At 38.6% G+C, this 25,992-nt stretch overlaps 1 protein-coding gene and 1 non-coding gene across 2 annotated transcripts in view; one reads left to right on the top strand and one right to left on the bottom strand.

Annotated features, from left to right (window-relative positions):
- The first annotated feature begins 1,117 nt into the window (after nucleotides 1-1,117).
- LOC111756007 (small nucleolar RNA SNORA2/SNORA34 family) lies at nucleotides 1,118-1,255 on the top strand. Its single transcript, XR_002790511.1, has one exon. It is a non-coding gene; the product is annotated as a small nucleolar RNA SNORA2/SNORA34 family (small nucleolar RNA).
- A 1,175-nt stretch (nucleotides 1,256-2,430) lies between these two features.
- Nucleotides 2,431-25,992, bottom strand: part of LOC100715737 (mas-related G-protein coupled receptor member A-like) — a 38,613-nt gene continuing 15,051 nt past the window's right edge. Inside the window, exon 2 of the mRNA XM_013149777.3 lies at nucleotides 2,431-3,696. Within this exon, the coding sequence (XP_013005231.2) occupies nucleotides 2,685-3,696 (1,012 nt within the window). The 3' untranslated portion in view covers nucleotides 2,431-2,684. The remainder of the gene's footprint in view (nucleotides 3,697-25,992) is intronic.

Here is a 25,992-nt window from a genome sequence, read left to right as displayed (position 1 = left end):
ATCAAGGAAAAAAAGACACTACGGTAACTACTATTAAGTCAGGTTATATGGTGGTGAAGTACTAGGTTGTTGAAACAGTCATGCTGTGACCTCTATTGTTATATTGTTATGTCCTGCTTTATCTCAATCTCCCCCTTATTGTTTTAAACAAATTATTTAGTCATTTCTTATGTTTGTCTTAATTAAAGAAAAAATTCAAAAAAAATTTTATGCTGTCAGATGGTAGGGGCAGGTATTTTGGATATAATGGGATATATTATGGCAATTGTGGTTTCCTAATGTATTGTTTTGAAGTCTTATGATGCTTTCATTCACTGATTGGATTGGTTTTATTTTGTTTTGTTTGATTTTATTATGTGTGATGGTATGAACAGCAATTTTGAAGAAAATGAGACATTATGTAAGCCTTTGCTGTAATCTTATTTTGAATTCCTACCATGATTTTTACTTCTGTTTTGATTGGTTCTATCCTGTTGTGTTTTATTTGAATTTATTATGTGTGTTGATATAAACAAACTTTTTGAGGAAAATGAGATATTATAGTAGCTGTTGTTCATTTCCTGTTATTTGGTTTTGAAGTTCTTTAATGCTTTCATTCTTTTGAATGGTTTTATACTATATTATTATGTTTGATATGAATGTGTGTGAAGGTATGCTCAACTATTTTGAAGAAAAGAGACATTATGGTAGCTACTATTGCTGTCCAGTTGTCTGGTCATGGAGTGCTGTGTTCCTTGTATTACTCTGTTCTGATTTGCTTTATTCTGTTATCTTTTGTTTCATTCTCTTTAAAATAAAAAAATAAAAAATTTGTAGAACCATCAGTTTAAATTTCAAGTACTCCAGAAAGTGTTCCTTGAGTTACTTACCTCCAGATATACACTTCCTAATGAAGTCTTCCCCCTCTCTTCTCCATCTCTGTATTGTACCCTGGAAGAAGTCACAGCCAATGAGACCAATGTGATAAGTGTATATAAGGACATCTCTTCTTCCATATGCTTCTATAAGTTCCTGAGGCACAGAAACCAAGTCTTATCTATTTTTTTTATAACCACCATTGGTACATTGACAACATTGGTACCCAATATATAAATCAACATGCAGAAAGAGCATTTCACTGGCCCTGAATCAAGGCCAGCAGCTTCCTGATGCTGTTGGTTTTTAAGCAGGAGCCTAAAGAGATGTCTTTCTATGGTTTGTTGGCCATTTCAGAACTTGGGCAGTGAAATAGTCAATTCATTAGAAAGAAACAGCTAGAAGCAATCCCTCCATTCCCTGTGAGTGGCTGAGTGTGGCAGGCTGCGGCGGCCAGGATGGGAGCCACCAGCGTTTACTGGGACCCATGCTATGCCAGGACCGGGAGTGCTGGGAAACCAAGCAACCCCTTCCCCACGCCTGTTTTGTTTTGTTGAACTTCAGTATACATGAAAGTATGAACAGCTATTTTGAAGAGAACAAGAGACTGTACGACAGCCATTAGTGACTTCCCTATTGTCTGGTTTTGAAGACCTAAAAAGCCTTCCTCATTCGTTCGGATCAGTTTTATACAATGTTGTTTTGTATGAATTCTCTGTATGTGAAAACATGGACAACTATTTGGAAAAAAACAAGAGACAATATGATAGACAGTGAAGATCTCAGGTCATCTAGCTTTGAAATGTATATCTCCTACATTGCTTTCTTATGTCTTATTTTATTCTGTTATGTTGTGTTTAACTTTACCCCCTTTAAAATAAAAATTAAAAAAAAATTAAAAAAGAGCATTGCAGCATCCTTTCCTAATTCGATGGCTGCCAAAAAAGCACAAACACTATCCATTGTGATGATAGTTACATTGCAGACACATGAACTTATTAATCAGTAAGATAGTTACATTCAGTTCATGACTATGGTAAAATCAAATTCTGCAACCTCATTCTGAAAACAGATTCTAGACTTCATATGTAAACCAGACTGATGCAATTCTGTACCCTCATAGCCCACTAGAAATGTCCTAGAGAGGCAAAGTGATTCAGGCAGGGAGCCAGTTTGAGAATACAGGCTGCTTGACTGCAAGTCAAGTGTTCTTTACAGCCTGGGACTCGCTGCATCCCTAGTTATCTCAAAATTTCTGGCTGCTGAGATGTGGTGCGTGGAGGTGAGGGATTTCTCTGTTAGCCCACAAGCTCGTGGCACAATACTCTAAGTCCCTGCAGGGACTCTCCTTGAAAAACAATTTTAGGAATTGTGTATTTGCTTGATATCAGAGTACAGCTGTGGGTTGTTGCAAGACAAAGCATAATAAGTCTTATGATTTCATTAATGTAAAATATTTGCTGAGGATGGAGTCCAATGAAGATGTTTCATGAGAACCTTCTGATACCATTTTTTCCATTATTTCCAGGTAGGAAAGAATCACAAATAAGACACTTACACTTTCAGACAGGGATTCTTACTACTGCAAGAACACCATTCTATTTGATTCAGAGAAAGTCCACATGAGAAGTTGATAATATCAAGAAAGACACAGTCTCCTTTCAAACTAATGATTTTTCAGTCAGGAAAACTAGAAAATGTGTTTTAAGTCACTGAGAAATCACTGAAGCATTTCAGAGGCCTGAGGCTGGGAGCAGAGCAGAGAGTAGTCATGAGTGGCTGGGAGGTACTCGGAGAGCCCCATCCGGGTCGGGCAGAGGCCTTCATCTTTACTCTTCTCTGCTCTCGGACATCTCCAGGGTTCCCTGAGCACCACGGCCTCCACTTCCATCCTCCTCAGGGGTGTCCTGCAGAGCCCTCTGCAGAAGCATTTTCAAACTTTGTTTATTCAGCTGTTGCCTGAAGGCGCCAACAAAAAAATAAATGACAGGGTTGGAGCAGCTGTTCACAGAGGACAGGACAACCGAAGCCAGGTAAAGACCGTAATGCAAATTATTACCAAAATTATCATGAATCCAGATTAATGCGAACCAGTAGATGCCTAAGGGCAGGCCACAGAGAAAGAAGACAAGCAGCGTGAGCAGGATGGTCACATACAGCCTGGACAGCTTTATCTGGCGGGGGCCAAGCAAAAATCTGACCAGCAGGGCCAGGCTGGACCCACAGAGAATCAGAACTAAAAGAGCCACGCATGCGGCAGTGAAAAAATTGGCCTTCAGACACTGGTCACTCTTCCTGTCGATATTCATCACACCACAATAAGACTTGTTCAGAACGCATATCAGCAGGGACATGACCCAGAGCAGGACGCACACGGTGACTGATGTGTGCTTAGGGCGACGGTAGCGGTACCAGATGGGACACAGGACAGACAGGCAGCGCTCGGTGCCGATGGCGCTCAGCATGCTCAGGCCTGTGATGTAGGGAAACATCATCACGGTCTTATAGAAGGGAAGGAAGAAGATGTCGGAATGGAAAAATTTGACGAGTACCAGCAGGGAATCTATAAAGTGGCAGAGGAGGAAGAGGAGGTCGGCTGCTGCCAGGTTGAGGATGTAGACGGAGAAGGTGTTCCTGTGCATGCGGAAACCCAGGAGCCAGAGCACGACCGAATTTCCTGCAAGTCCAACCAGCGCAGAGACAATGATCACCAAGTTGGGGACCAGGTCCTTTTCGCTGAAAGTTCCAGGAATGCCTCCATCTTTTCCTTTTGTTGTTGTGACTTGTGTCCCCAAAGCTGATGTGTTTGGATTCATTCTCAGAAGCCCTCCACTGGTGAGCCTGGAAGACAGACAACCTGTGAGCACCTGCTGCAGGACCCCTGATTCTCAGGCCACCCTTTAGGTGACAGTTAGTGTCATGCATGATACAGTGTGTGTGTGTGCATGTGTGTGCGTGTGCATGTTTGTGTGTGCTGTATTACTTATTTAAAGCAGTGGTGTCCTATCACCTGGGTACAAACTCATTTCTTTCTTACTGTAAAGCCAGAGTCTCTTGAGTGCAGCTCTGATCTATTTTTGACATGGGAATGTTCTATGTCCCCAGTGTCCCCACTCAACATGCCTGAGCTCAGGACCCAAGCAACTACTCTGTCCTAGCCAGAAAATTTCTCTCAGGTGCAGGAATTCAGAAAGATAGAGGTGATCATGACACTCCCATAACTCAGGATATTCCTGAGCAGGATAAAGAATGTCTTATTTTAGGGCCATGTGAAGTATGTGCTAGGGCAGGCGTGAGGATGACTGGTTCGAGTGACAGAGAAATGTCCTAATGTGTTATCTGTTGAGGACTAGAGCACTGTGTCTACTCCTGATGAATACATAGTTGCAGACTATGTATTCATACCTGCTCAATGAATGAATGTGAAATTTATCAGGACCGAATATTTGAGCTGAATGAAAATACACTAAAAAGGATTAGAACACACTGAGATGAAAGAGCTTTCATTCATCATCATTCTTTTGAAGATTTTTCTCTGGGTATTTCTAGAAGAATTTCTAATGAGTGTTCAAATAACTAAAGTTGACCACTCTGGTGTCTTTTGTTAAGTTTTGGAAAGGACCTAGAAGAATTTTGGTACCCTGTGCATGGGTAGGGTTTCTGTTTGACAGAATTGTACCGCAACATTGAGGGGAAAGGGGTCAGTGGTCTGAGTGCCACTGGGGAGAGGTATACATAAATATACAGATGTTGATGGATGATTACTAAGTGTAGTTTAGGGGAGTGTACAAATAATCTATACCATTTTCTTTGCCAGAAGATTTGAGGCAGAGTTTGTTTTGCTGCTCACACAAAGCTTTTATGTGAGGAGTCTGTGAGAAGTGGTAGAAATATAAAAATGTAGGGCTTGGCATATGAGGTAACATTTAGTATCTCCCATCGCTCTTATTTTTTCAGATGCAGCTGTAGCACAACCAAAATCAGTAATAAGCCTGTGGGCTCATACAGTGTAGCTGTGAACCCTGTCATGCTATCTCTGATTCCACTCTAGTCACAGCCCTTTCTATGCACTGCTGTTCTGTGTAATTACATATAGATGAAGCAAAAGCAGAAGAATAGTTTGTGTCCCATATAGCCTAAGAAAATTCTAAAAACGGAGAGGAAGAAAAGCTAACCAAACAGGGAACCAAAAGAGTGGTGAGTAAAAAATCAGGACCAGAATTCAGAATCCAGGAACAGCCTCAGCTTCAAAATCCAGAGGCCTCACAGAGACCAGAGACCTCCACATGCAGAGAGGATCCAGCAACTTCCAGGGATGCAGAGTTTGAATCTACAGCATCCATCATGTGCAAAAGCCCCAGCTCCTACAACCTTGACTGGCCAGAAAAGAGGCAAAACCAGAGCTTCTGTTATTTACCCCAAGGAAACATAACTGCATGCGTTCAGGTTTGTGGTACTTGTCTTCACCAAATCTGAAGCTTTGAAGGAATGTCATGCCTGGTTTGCTGTTGAATGAACCTGTGTCTTTACTGACCACACTTAATAGAGGCAGGTTAAGAACACAGAAAGGGATTTTCACTAGGATCATGCTGTGAAGGGCCATTGCTAACCTGCGCCAGTCTCCTGGAGCCCTTTCCAAGGCTTTTCCTCTAATCTTTCTTTTTCTTTTTTTGGGAATTTATTTTTTTTATTTAAAGAAAAGAAAAGAAAACGAAACAAAACAGTGAAAGGGTACAAGTAGTATAAAATTAAAAAAAAACCAGTAAGAAATCACTAGTTAATAGATTACATATTGTCATCTTAGAAATAGTTGATCAAGTTACAAAATTAAGCATACAAAGTGGACATTCAAACAGTGAGAATGCAAACAGTTGTGTTCAATGATCCAACAAAAACTTAATGATATGGTCATCTATCTTACACACCAAAACACACTTGCAGTTGTGTCCTTTTTTTTTTACTTAAAGAGAAAAACAAAATAAAACAGTAAAAGGGTACAAGTAATACAGAATTTCAAAAAAAATAAACAGTAAGAAATCACTAGTTAATAAATTACCTATTGTCATCTTAGAAATAGTTGATCAAGTTACAAAATTAAGCATTCAAAGTGGACATTCAAACAGTGAGAATGCAAACAGTTGTGTTCAATGATCCAACAAAAACTTAGTAATATGGTCATCTGTCTTACACACCTAAACACACTTGCAGTTGTGTCTGTTAGAGTACTTTCTTTTCCTCTCTTTTTTACAATAACATTAAACATTTTGGGTTTTTTTACTCCCACAGTTCTTATTACTTTTTTTGGAAGAGAATAAAACCAAATATGACAAAACAAAGCAAAAGATGGACATAGTGATTAGTAAAAACAGAATACCAGGTATTCAACAATGGTTACCATAATGCCCCTTGCAACCTTGAAAAAAATTGCCTATATCACCAGGTATAATAAAGTTGAACATAACAGTACAGAACAAAACCAATAAAACCTAAATATTGGAGACATTACTGAACTTCAAAAGAAGATAATAGTCAAACCAGAATGGGCATCAGAGTGAATCTTATTGCCTTCAAAGTAAATGCTTATACCCTCAAAATTGATGATATCAAACAGAACAGAATAGTGAAATAAATCAATATCAATATGAAAACAAGATGATGAGAGCAATACGGGGCTTCAAATTGAGTTAATAGGAAATCAAAAAAGTTACTATAATATATCCGCTAATTTTTAAAATTTTTTTCCCTTAAATAATAATAATAATAATAATAAAATAAAAAACTTTATAAAAAGGGGGGAGATTGAGATAAAAGAGGACATAACAGCATAACAATACAGGTCAGAACAGAATAATTTAAGCAACATAGTGTTTCACCACAAGATAACTCGACTTAATAGTAGTTACCATAGTGTCTCTTTCCTTGAAGTATTTGAGTATAACTTTGTATACTATAGCATCAAACAATCAAGACAGTGTGAAACCATTCAAGAGAATGAAAGTATTACAAGGTATTTAGAACCAACTAACAGAAAATGAACAATGGTTTCTATATTATCTCTTTGCCTATATAAAAATTTTTGTTTATACTGTTATACATAATAAAATCCAATATACAACATGATAAGAGCAATGGAGACAGAAGAACAACAGTTTGATAGGACTTCAAAACAAGATGATACTAAATCAGCACTACCTATTATGGTGTCTTGTTTTCTTCAAAATAACTGTTCATATCATCACAGACAGTAATAGCTAACAGCCCAGAATAAAACCATTCCAATTAGTGAGTGAAAACATTATAAGACTTCAAAACTATATAATGGAGAATCATGATTATTACATACTTTTATGTATTTATATCATTTCTTACACTAGGAAGACTATTCGGTATTCATATTGATACTGATTTATTTCACTTATGAGTATGGTCTCAAGCTGTGCCCTTTTGGCAGAATGGATCAAGAAACAAAATCCAACCATATGCTGTCTACAAGAAACCCATCTAACACAAAAGGACACTTACAAACTGAAAGTCAAAGGATGGGAAACAATACTTCACACCATAGGAACCCCCAAAAAGCAGGAGTAGCTATTCTGTGTGAAGACAATGTGAACTTTGAACCAATAATGATCAGAAGAGATAAAGAAGGTCACTACATACTGGTTAGGGGAAAACTTCAAGAGGAAGAGATAACTATCTTAAATATATATGCACCAAATTCCAGAGCACCCAGTTATATAAAACAAGTATTAACAGATGAAAAATCAGATTATCAGTAACACAATTGTAGTAGGAGACCTTAACACACCATTGACACCAAGGGACAGGTCAACCAGACAGAAAATCAGCAAAGAAATAATAGAACTGAATCACACAGTTCATTTGTGAACAAATGGACTTGATAGACATATACAGAGTGTTCCATGCAACGTCAGAATACACATTTTTCTCAGCAGTACACGGGACATTCTCTAAAATAGACTATATATTAGCTCATAGAACATATTTAAATAAATGCAAAAGAGTTTAAGTTATCCCTTGCATGTTATCAGATCATAGCACTATGAAATTAGAAATTAATGATAAAAGAGTCTGCAAAAATCCCACAAACACATGGAAACTGAATAACACACTGTTGAGTAATCAGTGGGTCACAGGGGAAATTAAACAAGAAATTAAACAATACCTACAAGGAAACAAAAATGCAAAAACAACTTACCAGAATCTGTGGGATGCAATGAAAGCTGTCCTCAGAGGAAAGTTTATTGCACTGAGTTCCCACATCAGGAAAACAGAACGAATACAAATAAATATCCTGACGTTACACCTCAAACATCTAGAAAAAGAAGAGCAAATCAAGCGCAAAGCCAAAAGAAGAGAGGGAATTATAAAAACCAGAGGATAAATTAATGCAATAGAGACTAAGAAAACAAGCCAAAGAATCAATGAATCAAAGAGTTGGTTCTTTGAAAGAATAAATAAAATTGATAAGCCCCTAGCCAACTTTATTAAAAAAAAGAAAGAAAAAGCTCAAATTCATGCAATATGAAATGCAAAAAGGTGAAATAACTACAGACTCTATAGAAATACAGAAGATCATTAACACTTATTTTGAAAACTTCTACTCTCAAAGGTTTGATAACACAGAATAAACAGACAGTTTCCTAGAAACATATGAAGTACCAAAGCTAGGTCAAGAAGATGTAAAACTGCTGAATAACCCAATCTCTATTAATGAAATTGAAAATGTAATTAAGTCCTTACCTACAAAGAAGAGCCTAGGCTCAGATGGATGCAGAATTCGACAAGAAATACAAAGGAGACTTAATGCTGACACTCCTTAAACTCTCCAATGAAATTGAAAGGGAAGCAATTCTTCCTAAGTCATTCTTGGAAGCAAATATTACTCTAGTACCAAAACCTGAGAAAGATCCAACTAAAAAAGAGAACTATATACCAATCTCTCTAATGTACACAGATGCAAAAATCCTCAATAAAATATTGGCAAATAGAATGCAGCAAATCATCAAGAAGATTATACAACCGTGACCAAGTGGTATTCATCCCAGGCATGCAGGGAAGGTTCAACATACATAAATTAATAAATGTAACCCACCATATCAATAAAGCCAAAAGTAAGAATCACATGATCATTTCTATAGATGCAGAAAAAGCCTTTGATAAGGTCCAACATTCATTTATGATAAGAACTTTACAGAAAATTGGAGTAGATGGTCTTTGCCTCAATATAATAAAGGCTATTTATGACAAACCAACAGCCAGTGTCATACTAAATGGCCATAAATTGAAGGCTTTTCTTTAAAATCAGGTACAACACAAGAATGTCTCTTATCACCGCTCCTATTTAATATAGTACTGGAAATACTAGCCAGAGCAATTAGACAAGAGAGAGAAACAAAAAGGGTAAAGATAGGAAAGGAAGAAGTTAAATAATCATTGTTTGCAGGTGACATGATACTCTACATAGAAGACCCCCAAAACTCCATTGAAAGACTTGTAGATATAATAAATAAATTCAGTAATGTAGCTGGATACAAAATCAATATTCAAAAATCAATAGCATTCCTATACACTAACAACAAAATCACTGACAGAGAAATAAGAGAAGCCACATCCTTCACATTACCATCCAAAACAATGAAATATTTAGGAATTACTCTCGCGAAAAAGTGAAAGACCTATACAGGGAAAATTATAATACACTGAAAAAGAAATTGAAGAGGATCACAAAAAGTGGGAAGACATCCCTTGCTCATGGATAGGAAGAATAAATATTGTGAAAATGTTCATTCTCCCAAAATTGTTATACAGATTCAATGCATTCCCAATAAAAATACCATTGACATACCTCATAGATCTCTAGAAATCAATCCTAAAATTCATCTGGAGTGAGAAGAGTCCTAGAACAGCAAAGACAGTTGTAAGCAGCAAAGGCAAGGCAGGAGGCATCACACTCCCTGATTTGAAATTATACTACAAAGCAACTGTAGTAAAATCAACATGGTACTGGAATCAAAACAGAGCTGAAGACCAATGGAATAGATTAGGAGATACAACCACAACTACAAACACACTCAACCAGCTTATCTTTGATAAAGGGGCCAAACATGTTCACTGGAAGAAGGACAGTCTCTTTAATAAATGGTGTTGGAAAAACTGGCTCTTCATATGCTGAAAACTAAAACTAGACCCATGCCTATCACAATGTACTAAATTAATCAAAGATCTGAATATTAAAAGAGAAACACTAAATCTATTGGAAGACAAAATTGGGCAAAATCCTTGAAGACATAGGGGTAGGTAGATAATTCATGAACAAGACTCAAACCGCACGGGAAATACTCCCCAGAATCAATACCTGGGATCACCTCTTATCCTCTGTTCTTTCTTATGTCAGTCATTACTTTTGAGGAGCCTTCAAAATATTCTGAACAGGGAATCTGAGAGATAGTCAGAGGTTAGCAGGTTTTCTTTGAAAAGGATTTTCTTTGAAAAAGTTCTAATGTGAATAAAATTCTATCAAATACCAATATCCATTCTCCACTCCTGTCACATAATATTTCTAAGTAATCTAAATATGATTTGAAAAAAACTCCATTTCCCAGTCTTTCATGACTGTGATAATACCGTGTGACTAGTGTACCAATGAGAGATAAGCAAAAGTGTTATAAGCAACTTCTGGGTCATGGAACTCACAGGAGATAATCTACCATTTTCCTCTTCTCCAAGGGTGGATTCTGATGTTGTCAGAAGCTACAAAATATCACCAGTATGAAGATATCCTAGGAAGTTGGAGAATCAATTTGAAAGGGTTTTAGCAAACTAAAAGAGATTTAGTGTGCCCTAGGCATTTTTAAAGGAATTGATGTTTCAGTGTGATCAAAATTAAGTTCTGGTCATTTTGAAGATTATCCCCTTGATGGCTGGAGGACTTCCTACTGAAAGTAGGTAGAAACTGAATAAAGATGGGAATGAATCTTCATCACTCAGAAGTTGGGAGGAAACACTGGATCCTGCAGACAATACAAAGAGAAACAGATCAATGGACCCTAAGTTTCAGAATTAGATGCCATGCGTATGGGAATTTGATATCAACAAAAGTGGGATGTCAAACTAGTGAGCTAATCATGAGAAGGAGCAGATGTTAGGAAGAGAAAGATCAGGAAAGTATGTTTTTCACAATCTCAAGTGATGGGTTCAGTGGTCAGTGGGTAGTGCCAGCAACTCACGAGCAGTTGAGAAATTGGCTTTTGATTTAGTATCGTGCAGTCATTGATGATCCTAACATGGTGCAGAGGAAGAAGAGTTTGAATACTGAGTGGATCAGGAGCAGATCAGAGAGGATGGCGAGTGATGAGATAATAGTCCTGGACCTCTAGATCTCAACTGAAGCTCCACCACAGCCAAAATCATTTAAACAGGTGGCTGCACACCTTTTTATCTTTATTGACAATCAGTTATATAGAAACCAGAAAGATAGATCGGTGTGCGGAGGAGGAGCTGCGCGGATCCGGAGCGCCTGCAGAGGCCCCTTCCTTTGTCTGGAGGAGGAGGGATCCCGGGTTCCTGAGGCACCTTGGCCTGTGCCCAGCCGCGCCTGGCCATCGGTGTGCGGAGGAGGAGCTGCGCGGATCCAGAGCGCCTGCAGAAGCCCCTTCCTTTGTCTGGAGGAGGAGGGATCCCGGATTCCTGAGGCACCTTGGCCTGTGCCCAGCCGCGCCTGGCCATCGGTGTGCGGAGGAGGAGCTGCGCGGATCCGGAGTGCCTGCAGAGGCCCCTTCCTTTGTCTGGAGGAGGAGGGATCCCGGATTCCTGAGGCACCTCGGCCTGTGCCCAGCCGCGCCTAGCCATCAGTGTGCAGAGGAGGAGCTGCGCGGGTCCGGAGCACCTGCAGAGGCCCCTTCCTTTGTCTGGAGGAGGAGGGATCCCGGGTTCCTGAGGCACCTCGGCCTGTGCCCAGCCGCGCCTAGCCATCGGTGTGCAGAGGAGGAGCTGCGCGGGTCCGGAGCGCCTGCAGAGGCCCCTTCCTTTGTCTGGAGGAGGAGGGATCCCAGGTTCCTGAGGCACCTCGGCCTGTGCCCGGCCACGCCTAGCCATCGGTGTGCAGAGGAGGAGCTGCGCGGATCCGGAGTGCTTGCGGAAGCCCCTTCCTTTGTCTGGAGGAGGAGGGATCCCGGATTCCTGAGGCACCTCGGCCTGTGCCCAGCCACGCCTAGCCATCAGTGTGCAGAGGAGGAGCTGCGCGGGTCCGGAGCGCCTGCAGAGGCCCCTTCCTTTGTCTGGAGGAGGAGGGATCCCGGGTTCCTGAGGCACCTCGGCCTGTGCCTAGCCGCGCCTAGCCATCGTTGTGCAGAGGAGGAGCTGCGCGGGTCCGGAGCGCCTGCAGAGGCCCCTTCCTTTGTCTGAAGGAGGAGGGATCCCAGGTTCCTGAGGCACCTCGGCCTGTGCCCGGCCACGCCTAGCCATCGGTGTGCAGAGGAGGAGCTGCGCGGATCCGGAGTGCTTGCAGAAGCCCCTTCCTTTGTCTGGAGGAGGAGGGAATCCCAGGTTCCTGAGGCACCTCGGCCTGTGCCCAGCCGCACATAGCCATCTGCGTGCAGAGGAGGAGCTGGGTGGATCCGGAGTGCCCGCAGGAGGCCCTTCCTTTGTCTGGAGGACTGTGGATATCTCTGCAAGCAGGGAGGGATCACAGGCTCCTGAGGCACTGCGGTCTGTGGTGAGTACCCTAACCCGGCTGCGATCCAAGAGCTGTGGATCTACCAAGGGGCAGGTGGGCGCACAGTGTCCCTGAGGCCCAGCTTGTCTGGAAGCGCGGAGTTCTGAACAAGCAGAGAAGGGTCATTGGTTCTGCAGGCCCAATGGCCTGGGGTAGAGTGGTGCCAGAGTCTCAGTAGCTGCAAACATAGAAGGGGATTTTCAACAGATCCGGAGGAGGCTTTCAAATAACACTTGAAACACAGAAATATAGGAAAATGACAAAACGAAAGACCAAATTACAACCTCAAACCTCCAGCCCATCTCAGGAAACCCTAGGAGAAGTGTATTTAGAAGAAAATATATCCCATCCTCCTCATATATCAGACACAATAGCTACTGAAGTTGACAAGCAACTCCAGGAAGCTTTAAAGAAATTCAAACTCAAAATAATATCCCAGATAAAAGAAGAAATGATAAAAGAAATGAAAGAGATTATAAATATATCTAAAGAAAACACAGATAAAAAATTGGAGGAACTAAACAAAAAGATAGAATCCCTAGATGAGCAATATAAGAAACAAACAGAATACATAATGCAGATGCACAGAGATATACAGGAAATAAAAAACTCCACTGAAAGTTGTAAAAACCGCCTTAATGAAAGTGAAGATAGAATTTCAGACCTTGAAGACAGGATTGCAGCTAGTGAACAGGAAAGGAAAGATCTTTTAAAAATAACAAGGAATCAGGAAACAACAATTCAACAACTGCAAGATGATGCAAAGAAGAATAACATAAGAATGATAGGGATTAATGAAAAAGAAGGAGACAACATAAAGGATATCAAGAGGATATTTAGAGAAGCAATAGCTGAAAACTTCCCAAGCATGAGATCAGAAACTGACATCAGGATCAGTGAAGCATATAGAACTCCAAATAGTCATAACCAAATAAAACTACACCCAGAGATATAATAATCACCATCCCAGAAATCCAACACAAGAATAGATTATTAAAAGCTGTCAGAGAGAAAAGACAGATCACTTATAAAGGAAAACCTATCAGAATCACAGCAGACTTCTCATCACAAACAATAAAGTCAAGAAGAGCATGGAGTGAAGTATTCCAGATCCTAAAGCAAAATGATTTCCAACCTAGACTGATATATCCTGCAAAACTATCATTTAAAATAGATGGTGAAATACGATACTTCCATGACAAAGAACAGCTGAAGAACTTCATGAACACCAAACCAACCCTGCAAAAAATATTGAAAGACAGTTTAGATACACAAAGGAAAAAACCACTAAGCAAAGCAAATAATTAAACAGAACAGAAAGATAAAGATGCAACAGCAGAGAGATAAGAATCCTACAATTAACCAACATTTAACAGTAATAACCATTAATGTAAATGGTCTCAATGCACCAATCAAAAGAAACAGACTAGCAGAATGGATCAAGAAACAAAATCCAACCATATGCTGTTTACAGGAAACCCATCTAACCCAGAAGGATACTCACAGACTGAAAGTCAAAGGATGGAAAACAATTCTTCATGCAGCAGGAATCCAAAAAAAGGCAGGAGTAGCCATTCTGTTTGCAGACAACGTGAACTTTAAACCAACAATGACCATAAAGGATAAAGAAGGTCACTACATACTCGTAAGGGGAAAACTCCAAGAGGAAGAGATAACTATCTTAAATATATACGCACCAAACTCCAGAGCACCCAGTTATATAAAACAATTATTAACAGAAATGAAAACTCAAATTATCAGTAACACAATTGTAACAGGAGACCTTAATACGCCATTGACACCAAGGGACAGATCGACCAGACAGAAAATGAGTAAAGAAATAACAGAACTGAATCATACCTGTGAACAAATGGGTTTGATAGACATATACAGAATGTTCCACCCAACAACATCAGAATACACATTCTTCTCAGCAGTACATGGATCATTTTCTAAAATAGACCATATATTAGCTCATAGAACATATTTAAACAAGTGCAAAAGAGCTGAAATCATCCCTTGCATGTTATCGGATCACAGCGCTCTGAAATTAGAAATTAACGATCAAGGATACTGCAAAAATCCCACAAACACATGGAAACTGAATAACACACTCTTGAGTAATCAGTGGGTCACAGAAGAAATTAAAGAAGAAATCAAACAATACCTAAAAGAAAATGAAAATGCAGATACAACTTACCGGAATCTGTGGGATGCAATGAAAGCCGTCCTGAGAGGAAAATTTATTGCACTGAGTTCCCACATCAGGAAAACAGAACGAATACAAATAAATAACTTGATGCTACACCTCAAACAGCTAGAAAAAGAAGAGCAAGTCAAGCCCAAAGCCAAAAGAAGAGAGGAAATTATAAAAATCAGAGCAGAAATCAATGCAATAGAGACTAAGAAAACAATCCAAAGGATCAACAAATCAAAGAGTTGGTTCTTTGAAAGAATAAATAAAATCGATAAGCCCCTAGCCAACCTTATTAAAAAAAGGGAAGAAAAAGCTCAAATTCATGCAATAAGAAATGAAAAAGGAGAAGTCACTACAGACCCAATACAAATACAGAAGATCATCAACACCTATTTCGAAAACCTCTACTCTCAAAAGTTTGATAACACAGAAGAAATAGACAGTTTCTTAGAAGCATATGAAGTGCCAAAGCTAGATCAAGAGGATGTAAAATTGTTGAATAACCCAATCTCGGTTACTGAAATTGAAAATGTAATTAAGTCCTTACCCACCAAGAAGAGCCCAGGCCCAGATGGATTCACTGCAGAATTCTACAAGAAATACAAAGAAGACCTAATGCCGACACTCCTCAAACTATTCAATGAAATTGAAAGGGAAGCAATACTTCCTAAGTCATTCCTGGAAGCAAATATCACTCTAGTACCAAAACCTGAGAAAGACCCAACTAAAAAAGAGAACTATAGACCGATCTCCCTAATGACCACAGATGCAAAAATCCTCAATAAAATATTGGCAAATAGGATCCAGCAAATCATCAAGAAGATTATACACCATGACCAGGTGGGATTCATCCCAGGAATGCAAGGATGGTTCAACATACGCAAATCAATAAATGTAATCCACCATATCAATAAAGCCAAAAATAAGAATCACATGATCATTTCTATAGATGCAGAAAAAGCCTTCGATAAGGTCCAACATTTATTCATGATAAAAACTCTACAGAAAATTGGAATAGATGGTCTTTACCTCAATATAATAAAGGCCATTTATGACAAACCAACAGCCAGCATCATACTAAATGGCCAAAAATTGAAAGCCTTTACTTTAACATCAGGCACAAGACAAGGATGTCCTTTATCACCACTCCTATTTAATATAGTACTGGAAGTACTAGCCAGAGCAATTAGGCAAGAAAGAGAAATAAAAGGGGTAAAGATAGGAAAAGAAGAAGTTAAGTTGTCATTGTTTGCAGATGACATGATACTCTACATAGAAGACCCCCTAAGCTCCATTGAAAGACTCTTAGATACAATAAATAAATTCAGTAATGTGGCTGGATACAAAATCAATACTCAGAAATCAATAGCATTCCTATACACAAACAACAAAACCACAGAGAGGGAAATAAGAGAAACTTGACTATTCACATTAGCAAGCAAAAAAATGAAATATTTAGGAATTACTCTTACGAAAGAAGTGAAAGACTTATACAGTGAAAATTATAATACACTGAAAAAGGAAATTGAAGATGATCTCAGAAAATGGAAAGACATCCCTTGCTCATGGATAGGAAGAACAAACATTGTGAAAATGGCCATTCTCCCAAAACTGTTATACAGATTCAATGCAATCCCAATAGAAATACCATCAACATACCTTATAGATCTAGAGAAATCACTCCTAAATTTCATCTGGAACCAGAAGAGACCTAGAATCGCAAAGGCAATTCTAAGCAGCAAAGACAAAGCAGGAGGCATCACAATCCCTGACTTGAAGTTATACTACAAAGCAACAGTAGTAAAATCAGCATGGTATTGGAATCAAAACAGAGCTGAAGATCAGTGGAATAGATTAGAAGATACAACCACAACTACAAACACACTCAACCACCTTATTTTTGATAAAGGAGCCAAGCAGGTTCACTGGAAGAACGACAGTCTCTTTAATAAATGGTGCTGGAAAAACTGGCTCTCCATTTGCCGAAAACTAAAGCTAGACCCATGTCTATCACCATGTACTAAATTAAAATCTAAATGGGTCAAAGATCTGAATATTAAAACAGAAACACTAAATCTATTGGAAGACAAAATAGGTAGAAACCTTGGAGACATAGGAGTAGGTAAAGAATTCATGAACAGGACTCAAACCGCACGGGAAATACTTCCCAGAATCAATAACTGGGACCACTTCTTATTAAAAAGTTTCTGCATGTCAAAAGAAATCTCCAGCATAGTGAAAAGAAAACCCACAAACTGGGAAAAGATTTTAGTGAACTCTCTCTCAGACAAGGGACTCTTGTCTAAAACGTATAAAGAATTAAAAAACTCAGACCTCCAAAATTCAAAGATCCAATCCAAAAATGGGCATCTGAGATGAATACGCAATTCTCAGATGAAGAAATGCAAATGGCAAATAAATACATGAAAAAATGCTCATCATCATTGGTCATTAGAGAAATGCAAATTAAAACCACACTGAGATACCATCTCACTCCTGAAAGAATGGCCAGGATCAAGAAAACCAACAACAACAAATGCTGGAGAGGCTGTGGGGAAAAAGGAACTCTCCTGCACTGTTGGTGGGAGTGTAGACTGGTACAGCCTTTGTGGAGGTCTGTCTGGAAGTTTCTCAAAAAGTTGGGATTGGAAATCCCATTTATTCCAGCTATTCCACTTCTAGGCATATTCCCAGAAGAACTGAAAGCATCATACCACAGGGATATATGTGCACCTATGTTTATAGCAGCACAATTTGTAATCGCCAGATCTTGGAAACAACCCAAGTGTCCATCAAATGAGCAATGGATAAAAAAGTTGTGGTGTTTCTATACAATGGAGTATTATTCAGCTATAAAGAAGGATCGCATTGAGATATTTATCAATAAATGGGCGCAGCTTGAGACCATACTCATAAGTGAAATAAACCAATCTCGCATGTATGAATTCCGAATAGTTTCCCTAATGTAAGTAATGATTCAAATATATAAAAATATGTGATAATCATGATTCCCCATTATGTGGCCTTGAAGCCTTATAAAATTTTCACTTATTAATTAGAAAGAAGGCTTTATTCTGGGCTTTTTGATATGGAAATATTTGAAGCTATAGTATATGAAGTTTTATCCAAATATTTTAAGGAAAAAGACAGACACTATGGTAACTACTATTCTTTAAAAAAAATTATTTAGCTATTTCTTATGTTTATTTTAATTAAGGGAAAAATTTAAAAAATTAGGATATATAGTAGTAACTCTTTTTGATCTCCTATTCACTTGTTTTGAAGTCCTGTAATACTCCCAAGATCTTGTTTTGACTGATTAGACTCTGTTCCATTCTGTGCAATAGCAGCAAGTCTGAAGGTATGGGCAACTAATTTGAAGGCAATAAGATTCACAAAGATGCCCATTCTGGTTTGACTGTTGTCTCCTTTGGAAGTCCTGTAATGTTCACAATGCCTAAGTTTTATTGGTCTTGTTCTCCACTGTTTTGTCCGGCTTTATAATATCTAATGAGATGGACAATTCCTTTTAAGGAAACAAGAGACAATGTTGATAACCATTGTTGATGACCTTGTACTCTGTTCTACATCATGTGCTGTGTCTATCCTTGGTTTTGACTTACAGCTTTGTTTTGCCATATTTGACTTTATTCTCTCCCCCCCCAAAAAAGTAATAAGAACTAAGGAGTAATAAAATCCAAAATGTGTAAATTTTGTTGTAAAAAAGAGAGGGAGGGAAAAAAAAAAGAGCTCTAACGGATATAACAGCAAGTGTGTTTAGGGATGTTAAATAGCTGACTATATTAATGTTTTTGGATCATTGAACACAGCTGTTTGCAGTCTCTCTGTTTGAATGTCTACTTTGTATTCTTTGATACTGTGATTTGAGCAACTATTTCCAAGATGATAATATGTAATCTATTAACAGGTGATTTCTTACTGTTATGTTTTTTTTTTTGTAGTTCTGTATTATGTGTAACCTTACACTGCTTTGTTTTGTTTTGTGTTTTTCTCTTTTTCCTCTTAAATAAAAAAAAAAGAAACCAGAAAGATAAAGGAAATAAGAAAAAATAAATCTCCATTCTACCTCTTGAAAAAGAATAGTAGTATGATCAATGTTATGGTTTGTGTCTGGATGTCCCCCCAGTGAATATGCCAGGGATTGTTTCTTCATCGTCCACTGATTCATGGGTTACGTTCAAGTCACTGCAAACATATTTATCTTTTATCTTCTCAAGAAATTGTCATTATTGTTTCTAAATATATTCTTCTAGCTTTTTAAAAATATACAGGACAGTATCATCATCTATGGTCACTTTATATGCAAGAGAATATAGACTTCTTTTTCCTAACATTAACTTAATGCTTATTGATCAAACTTGCTTACTTTTTCCTCCCCTATACTTTCCCCAGCTACCATAACTACTGTTATACTTTTATAATAATATAAGATATGCTTTTATTAGGTTTATTTGGCAACATATGCTTTTGATTTCACTTTAATGGAATATCTTACTCCATTCCTTCAATTTCAGATTATGCATGTCCTAGATTTTACTGCTGAGCATGCTTCAAGCCCAAGTTTGTCCCAAATCCATAGTTTCTGCATCCTTCAGAATGAACTAATGGACTGCCTAAAAAGTGTAGGGTCTAGGCCTCTCCTGGTGCCATGTAGGCACGACATCTTTCCCAGTCACCACCATGTGGTGCTGTAGGATTCTGCCAGGCTTTGGACTTCACATAGAAGGACTGGCTCCAGTCTCTTATGTCATATCTTGGGTCCTACCTCCTCTCTTCCTTCAAGCAGATCATTATTCTGCATTGTACTGTCTGAGATTGGAGGAAGGATGGAGTGGGAGGCCTGTGGTTCTCACTACCACATTATCTGGTCATATTCAGAGGGTACAGTTCAATGAGACTTGTGCATCATAAGAAAGGACCAAGACTCACACTGCCATAATCTATCTTCTTCTGCGGGAGGGGAAAAACATGACTGAGGTCTCTGCAATCAGTCATCAGCAACACTGGCCAGGATACAAGTTCAATTAGTCAGAACTGCATATGTTTCTGCCTGGCACTGGGGGAAGTCTACAGATCCCCTACATAGACACTTGTCTGTGAACAGAGGTTGTTAGGTTCTTCTCAGAGTTGGTGTTCACTGGCCTGACATTGTTCCCAAGGTGCAATCCTATGCTTGTGACCCTGTCTTAACCCCAGGGAATGGAGTCTTCCTCCATTCTGTGGTTTGTGAGGTTAGAGCTGAAGATCCAGGCCATATTCCTTGACCCTAAAAACTGATTCTAAGCTGGTTACACATGAATTGTCAGCTACAGGAACCTGCATGGTCTCAGGGGTCAACTGAGACTCATTAAGACTCACACAAGTCTGTCTCTCTAGACCAGATGTCTTTGCCTTGTGTGAGTGTCTCTTTCTGTAAACACATGCCTGGGGTTAGAAATGTTTTGTTTCTGCCAAGTGCTGGGACTCATTAGTGGGTTCTGGTTCTGTGCTCTGAGGTAAAGTCTTGTGCTCACTTTTCTGCTCTACCCACGAGCAGGTGAAACCTTATTTCATTATGGGCTTCCTGAATATTGGTCAAGGGTGGTGGATAGTTCCTTGGTCACCTGGATAATGGAAATTCTGAGGTTCAGTCCTTGGGGTCTGGCCTGGAGGCACTGAATTTCTCCATGACAGGCCTAGTACAGGCAGATATTCTGTACATTCTGATGCTTAGTGTTGGGGTAGTGGTGATGCAGGCAACTCTTTCTTCTGACTTCTTCAATATATGTTATCTTATTATCATACTAATTGCAGGCACTGTTGTCTCACTTGATTATCCCAGCTTTGTGAAAGTACTTTGGTGAATGACTAGCAGCCCAACTTTGTCTCTCTGTGGAAGCTGATTGGATACTTAGCCATTATTTTGCTCTCATATTTTTTATACTTATATTTGTGAAGTTCACTGAAATTAAAAAAATGAGAATTTTTTTTAAATTTAAAGAAAATAAAGCCAAATGAGAGAAAACAAAATGGGATCAGTCAAAACAAAAGGGTGGACGTAGTACATAACTTAAAACCAAAATACAAGGTGATCTACAATGGTTACCATGATGTCTCTTGTTATCTTCAATATAATTGCCCATATCATTAGACATAATAAAATTGAACATAACAACACAGAAAAAAATCAATAAAAACAAAACAGTGGAGACATTACAGGACTTCAAGAGAAGATAGTAGTCAAACCAGAATGTGTATCATAGTGAATCTTATTGTCTTCACTGTAGCTGCCTATTCCCTCAAACTTGATACTATCAAACAAAACAGATCGAATTAAATCAGTCAAAACAATACAGTGAAAACAATGCAGGGCTTCAAATTAAGTTAATAGGAAATAAAAAAATGGGTATCATAGTATATTCTGTTATCTTTGTAATAGCTGTCCATGCCCTCAAATCTAGTACAAATAGACAAACTGAAACAGAATATAACCAAACTAAACAGAACGATGAAAACACTAAGGGTTTCAAGTCACGATACAAGATTGACAATGACCTCTGCCTTCCTGTTTTAGACAATTTCTCCCCTATCACTTTCACAGGGTGCATTATCCATTTTGTATCCCACTAATTCCTTTAGCTTTTAGGTTAGAGAGGCAACCTGATATTTACCTAAGTGATTCTGAACTTTTTACCCCTGAGCATGATCCCAAGTTGTATGCATTTACCTGCAAGAGCCTCAAGGTTTTTCTTTCCTAATAGCTGAGTAGTTCTCCATTGTGTAAAAAAGTGTTTGTCTTTCCAACCAATCTGTAGCTGATAGGAAGGCTACCCTCAATTTTCTCTGGTCCCCTGTCACATAGATCATTATTTTCTCATCTTTAACTTTCAGTTCACAAATCCTCTTTCAGGTTAATTATATTTCTTATTGGAGCATCTTGATGAACACTATCTACTGATCCACTCTGCCTGTTTCTTTTTATTAGTGTCCTGAGGCCATCTATGTTAGTGGTTATGGCCAACCTTCTCTGCCTCATCTCTTCCATGCTATTTTTCTGCCATTGGTTGTCTACTTTCCCCCTTTATTCCACTGTCAGTCCTGTTCAGCGAGCCCCCTCTGCTGCTGTTCCTGAAACCATGGTCTTTTTCCTCTCTCTCTAGAATGTCCTTCAGTATTTTTTATAGGGTTGGATTGGTGGTCATGAACTCTTCAGTTCCTCTTTGTCATGGAAGCATCTTGTTTCTCCATTAATTTTGAGAGATACTTTTTCAGGATACATCAATCTGGGTTGGAAGTTATTTTCTCTCAGGGCATGGAATACTTTGCTCCAAGCTCTTCTTGATTTGATGGTTTGTGTTGAGAAGTCTGTCGTGATGCTGATGGATTTTCCTTTATAGGTGATCTGTTTCTTTTCTCTGACAGCTTTAATATTCTGTTCTTGTGTTGAGTTTCTGGGATCTTGATTATTATATGTCTAGGTGTAGATCTCTTTTGGTTATAGCTGGATGGAGTTCTATGTGTCTCATATATCTGAATATCATTTCCTTTTCTTATGTTTGGGAAGTTTTCTTTAATTCTTTCTGTAAATAGCCTTTGTATTTCCTTTGTGTTTACACCTGCTTCTTCACTCACATTTTATATTCTTAAGTTATATATCTTCTAGCCTTTGTGTTACTTCCTGGGTTCATTGTTATTTTTAAGAGATCTTTCCTTTCACAATTGCAAGTTTGTCGTCAAGATTTGATAGTCTATCTTTAATTTCTTTCAAGCAGTTTTGCCAGCTTTCAATGGAGTTTTTAATTTCCAAGTAATCTCTTTGAATCTGTTTCATGTAATTCTAAATTTTTTTTTAATATTCTTCATGGAAGGTTTCCCTACTTTTTCTATGCTCCTCTATTCTTCCATCTGTATCTTCTTGAGAGGTGCTTAGCATTTCTTTTATTATTTTTCTTATATCTTCCTTTACTTATATTAGTATTTCTGTTTTGAGTTCTTTTATGATTTCATGAAGTTGTTTCTGTATTTCAGATGCTGTATTTCCAAACTGCAGGTGTGCAACTTCCAATCTCTTCTGTGTTTACCTCTCCTGGTCCAGTACTGCTTGGGTTGGAGGCCAGAGACCACCTTTTGTTTCTTCCTCTTGTCATGTTCCTGGTTTCTTCCAGTCAAGTGGGCAGTGGGTCCCTGTCATTTTCTATATTGGTTATAATTACACTGAAATGTGCTGGTTAGAGGTTGCAGCTTTCCTCAATCTGCTGGTGACTACTGGAGTATAAGCAGGGGTGGGGCAGGCTGGCCCCTCCCTTCTAACTGGTTAACCATTGGGAGTCTTCATCATGTTAGTGTGTGCCACATGGGCAGTGTTGGTTAGGGATAGCTTTAGGGAAACCTCTGCCTTGGCTGTTGGATCATGCACAGGGGTGGGACTCAGTCCAAACAATTTTTACCAATTTTTTCTGTGCTAGGAGTGGCTGAATGACTCTGGCTGCAATTCTGGTTCCTGGATTATCCTGCCTGACTCCAAAATGGCACCCAGCTAATCACCCACTCCTGTGGGAGGACTGAGTCTCCCACACTCACTGAGAGCTGGTGCAGTTCTGTGGCTCACTGCTCCTTTCTGTGACTGTGTCTTTCTGCTGAGGTCTTTGGGTTTGCCAACCCCCGACTTCACTGTGACCATGCGTCTCTGGATTCCAGTGACGCTTTGCACACAGTGGGACTGATTTCAATGAAAGTGCATCAGCTACCACCTTCTGTTTAAGTTTTTCTTTTCTTTTCTCTCTCTCTCTCTCTCTTTCTTTCTTTCTTTCTTTTTTTTTTGAATTTTTTCTTTAATTAAGACAAACATAAGAAATGACTAAATAATTTTTTTTGAAACAATAAGGGGGAGATTGAGATAAAACAGGACATAACAATATAACAATAGAGGTCACAGCATGACTGTTTCAATAACCTAGTACTTCACCACCTTATAACCTGACTTAATAGTAGTTACCATAGTGTCTTTTTCCTTGAAATATTTGGGTAAAACTTCATATACTCTAGCTTCAAATATTTTCATATCAAGAAGCCCAGAATAAAGCCTTTCTAATTAATGAGTGAAAACTTTATAAGGCTTCAAGGCCACCTAATGGGGAATCATGATTACCACATATTTTTATATATTTGAATCATTACTTACATTAGGGAAACTATTCGGTATTCACACATGCGAGATTATTTCACTTATGAGTATGGTCTCAAGCTGTGCCCATTTATTGATAAATATCTCAATGTGATCCTTCTTTATAGCTGAATAATACTCCATTGTATAGAAATACCACAACTTTTTTATCCATTCCTCAGTTGATGGGCACTTGGGTTGTTTCCAAGATCTGGCGATTACAAATTGTGCTGCTATAAACATAGGTGCACATATATCACTGTGGTATGATGCTTTCAGTTCTTCTGGGAATATGCCTAGAAGTGGAATAGCTGGAATAAATGGGATTTCCAGTCCCAACTTTTTGAGAAATCTCCAGACAGATCTCCACAAAGGCTGTACCAGTCTACACTCCCACCAGCAGTGCAGGAGAGTTCCTTTTTCCCCACAGCCTCTCCAGCATTTGTTGTCGGTTTTCTTGATCCAGGCCATTCTTTCAGGAGTGAGATGGTATCTCAGTGTGGTTTTAATTTGCATTTCTCTAATGACCAATGATGATGAGCATTTTTTCATGTATTTATTTGCCATTTGCATTTCTTCATCTGAGAATTGCATATTCATCTCAGATGCCCATTTTTGGATTGGATCTTTGAATTTCGGAGGTCTGAGTTTCTTTAATTCTTTATATGTTTTAGACAAGAGTCCCTTGTCTGAGAGAGAGTTCACTAAAATCTTTTCCCAGTTTGTGGGTTTTCTTTTCACTATGCTGGAGATTTCTTTTGACATGCAGAAACTTTTTAATAAGAAGTGGTCCCAGTTATTGATTCTGGGAAGTATTTCCCGTGCGGTTTGAGTCCTGTTCATGAATTCTTTACCTACTCCTATGTCTCCAAGGTTTCTACCTATTTTGTCTTCCAATAGATTTAGTGTTTCTGTTTTAATATTCAGATCTTTGACCCATTTAGATTTTAATTTAGTACATGGTGATAGACATGGGTCTAGCTTTAGTTTTCGGCAAATGGAGAGCCAGTTTTTCCAGCACCATTTATTAAAGAGACTGTCGTTCTTCCAGTGAACCTGCTTGGCTCCTTTATCAAAAATAAGGTGGTTGAGTGTGTTTGTAGTTGTGGTTGTATCTTCTAATCTATTCCACTGATCTTCAGCTCTGTTTTGATTCCAATACCATGCTGATTTTACTACTGTTGCTTTGTAGTATAACTTCAAGTCAGGGATTGTGATGCCTCCTGCTTTGTCTTTGCTGCTTAGAATTGCCTTTGCGATTCTAGGTCTCTTCTGGTTCCAGATGAAATTTAGGAGTGATTTCTCTAGATCTATAAGGTATGTTGATGGTATTTCTATTGGGATTGCATTGAATCTGTATAACAGTTTTGGGAGAATGGCCATTTTCACAATGTTTGTTCTTCCTATCCATGAGCAAGGGATGTCTTTCCATTTTCTGAGATCATCTTCAATTTCCTTTTTCAGTGTATTATAATTTTCACTGTATAAGTCTTTCACTTCTTTCGTAAGAGTAATTCCTAAATATTTCATTTTTTTGCTTGCTAATGTGAATAGTCCAGTTTCTCTTATTTCCCTCTCTGTAATTTTGTTGTTCGTGTATAGGAATGCTATTGATTTCTGAGTATTGATTTTGTATCCAGCCACATTACTGAATTTATTTATTGTATCTAAGAGTATTTCAATGGAGTTTAGGGGGTCTTCTATGTAGGGTATCATGTCATCTGCAAACAATGATAATTTAACTTCTTCTTTTCCTATCTTTACCCCTTTTATTTCTCTTTCTTGCCTAATTGCTCTGGCTAGTACTTCCAGTACTCTATTAAATAGGAGTGGTGATAAAGGACATCCTTGTCTTGTGCCTGATTTTAAAGTAAAGGCTTTCAATTTTTGGCCATTTAGTATGATGCTGGCTGTTGGTTTGTCATAAATGGCCTTTATTATATTGAGGTAAAGACCATTTATTCCAATTTTCTGTAAAGTTCTTATCATGAATAAGTGTTGGACCTTATCGAAGGCTTTTTCTGCATCTATAGAGATGAT

Source organism: Cavia porcellus, unplaced genomic scaffold (assembly GCF_034190915.1).
Source record: "Cavia porcellus strain 051 isolate PalLab524CR breed Dunkin Hartley unplaced genomic scaffold, mCavPor4.1 scaffold_9, whole genome shotgun sequence".
Taxonomy (NCBI): Eukaryota; Metazoa; Chordata; class Mammalia; order Rodentia; family Caviidae; genus Cavia; species Cavia porcellus.
This window is presented reverse-complemented; position numbering and strand designations above follow the sequence as displayed.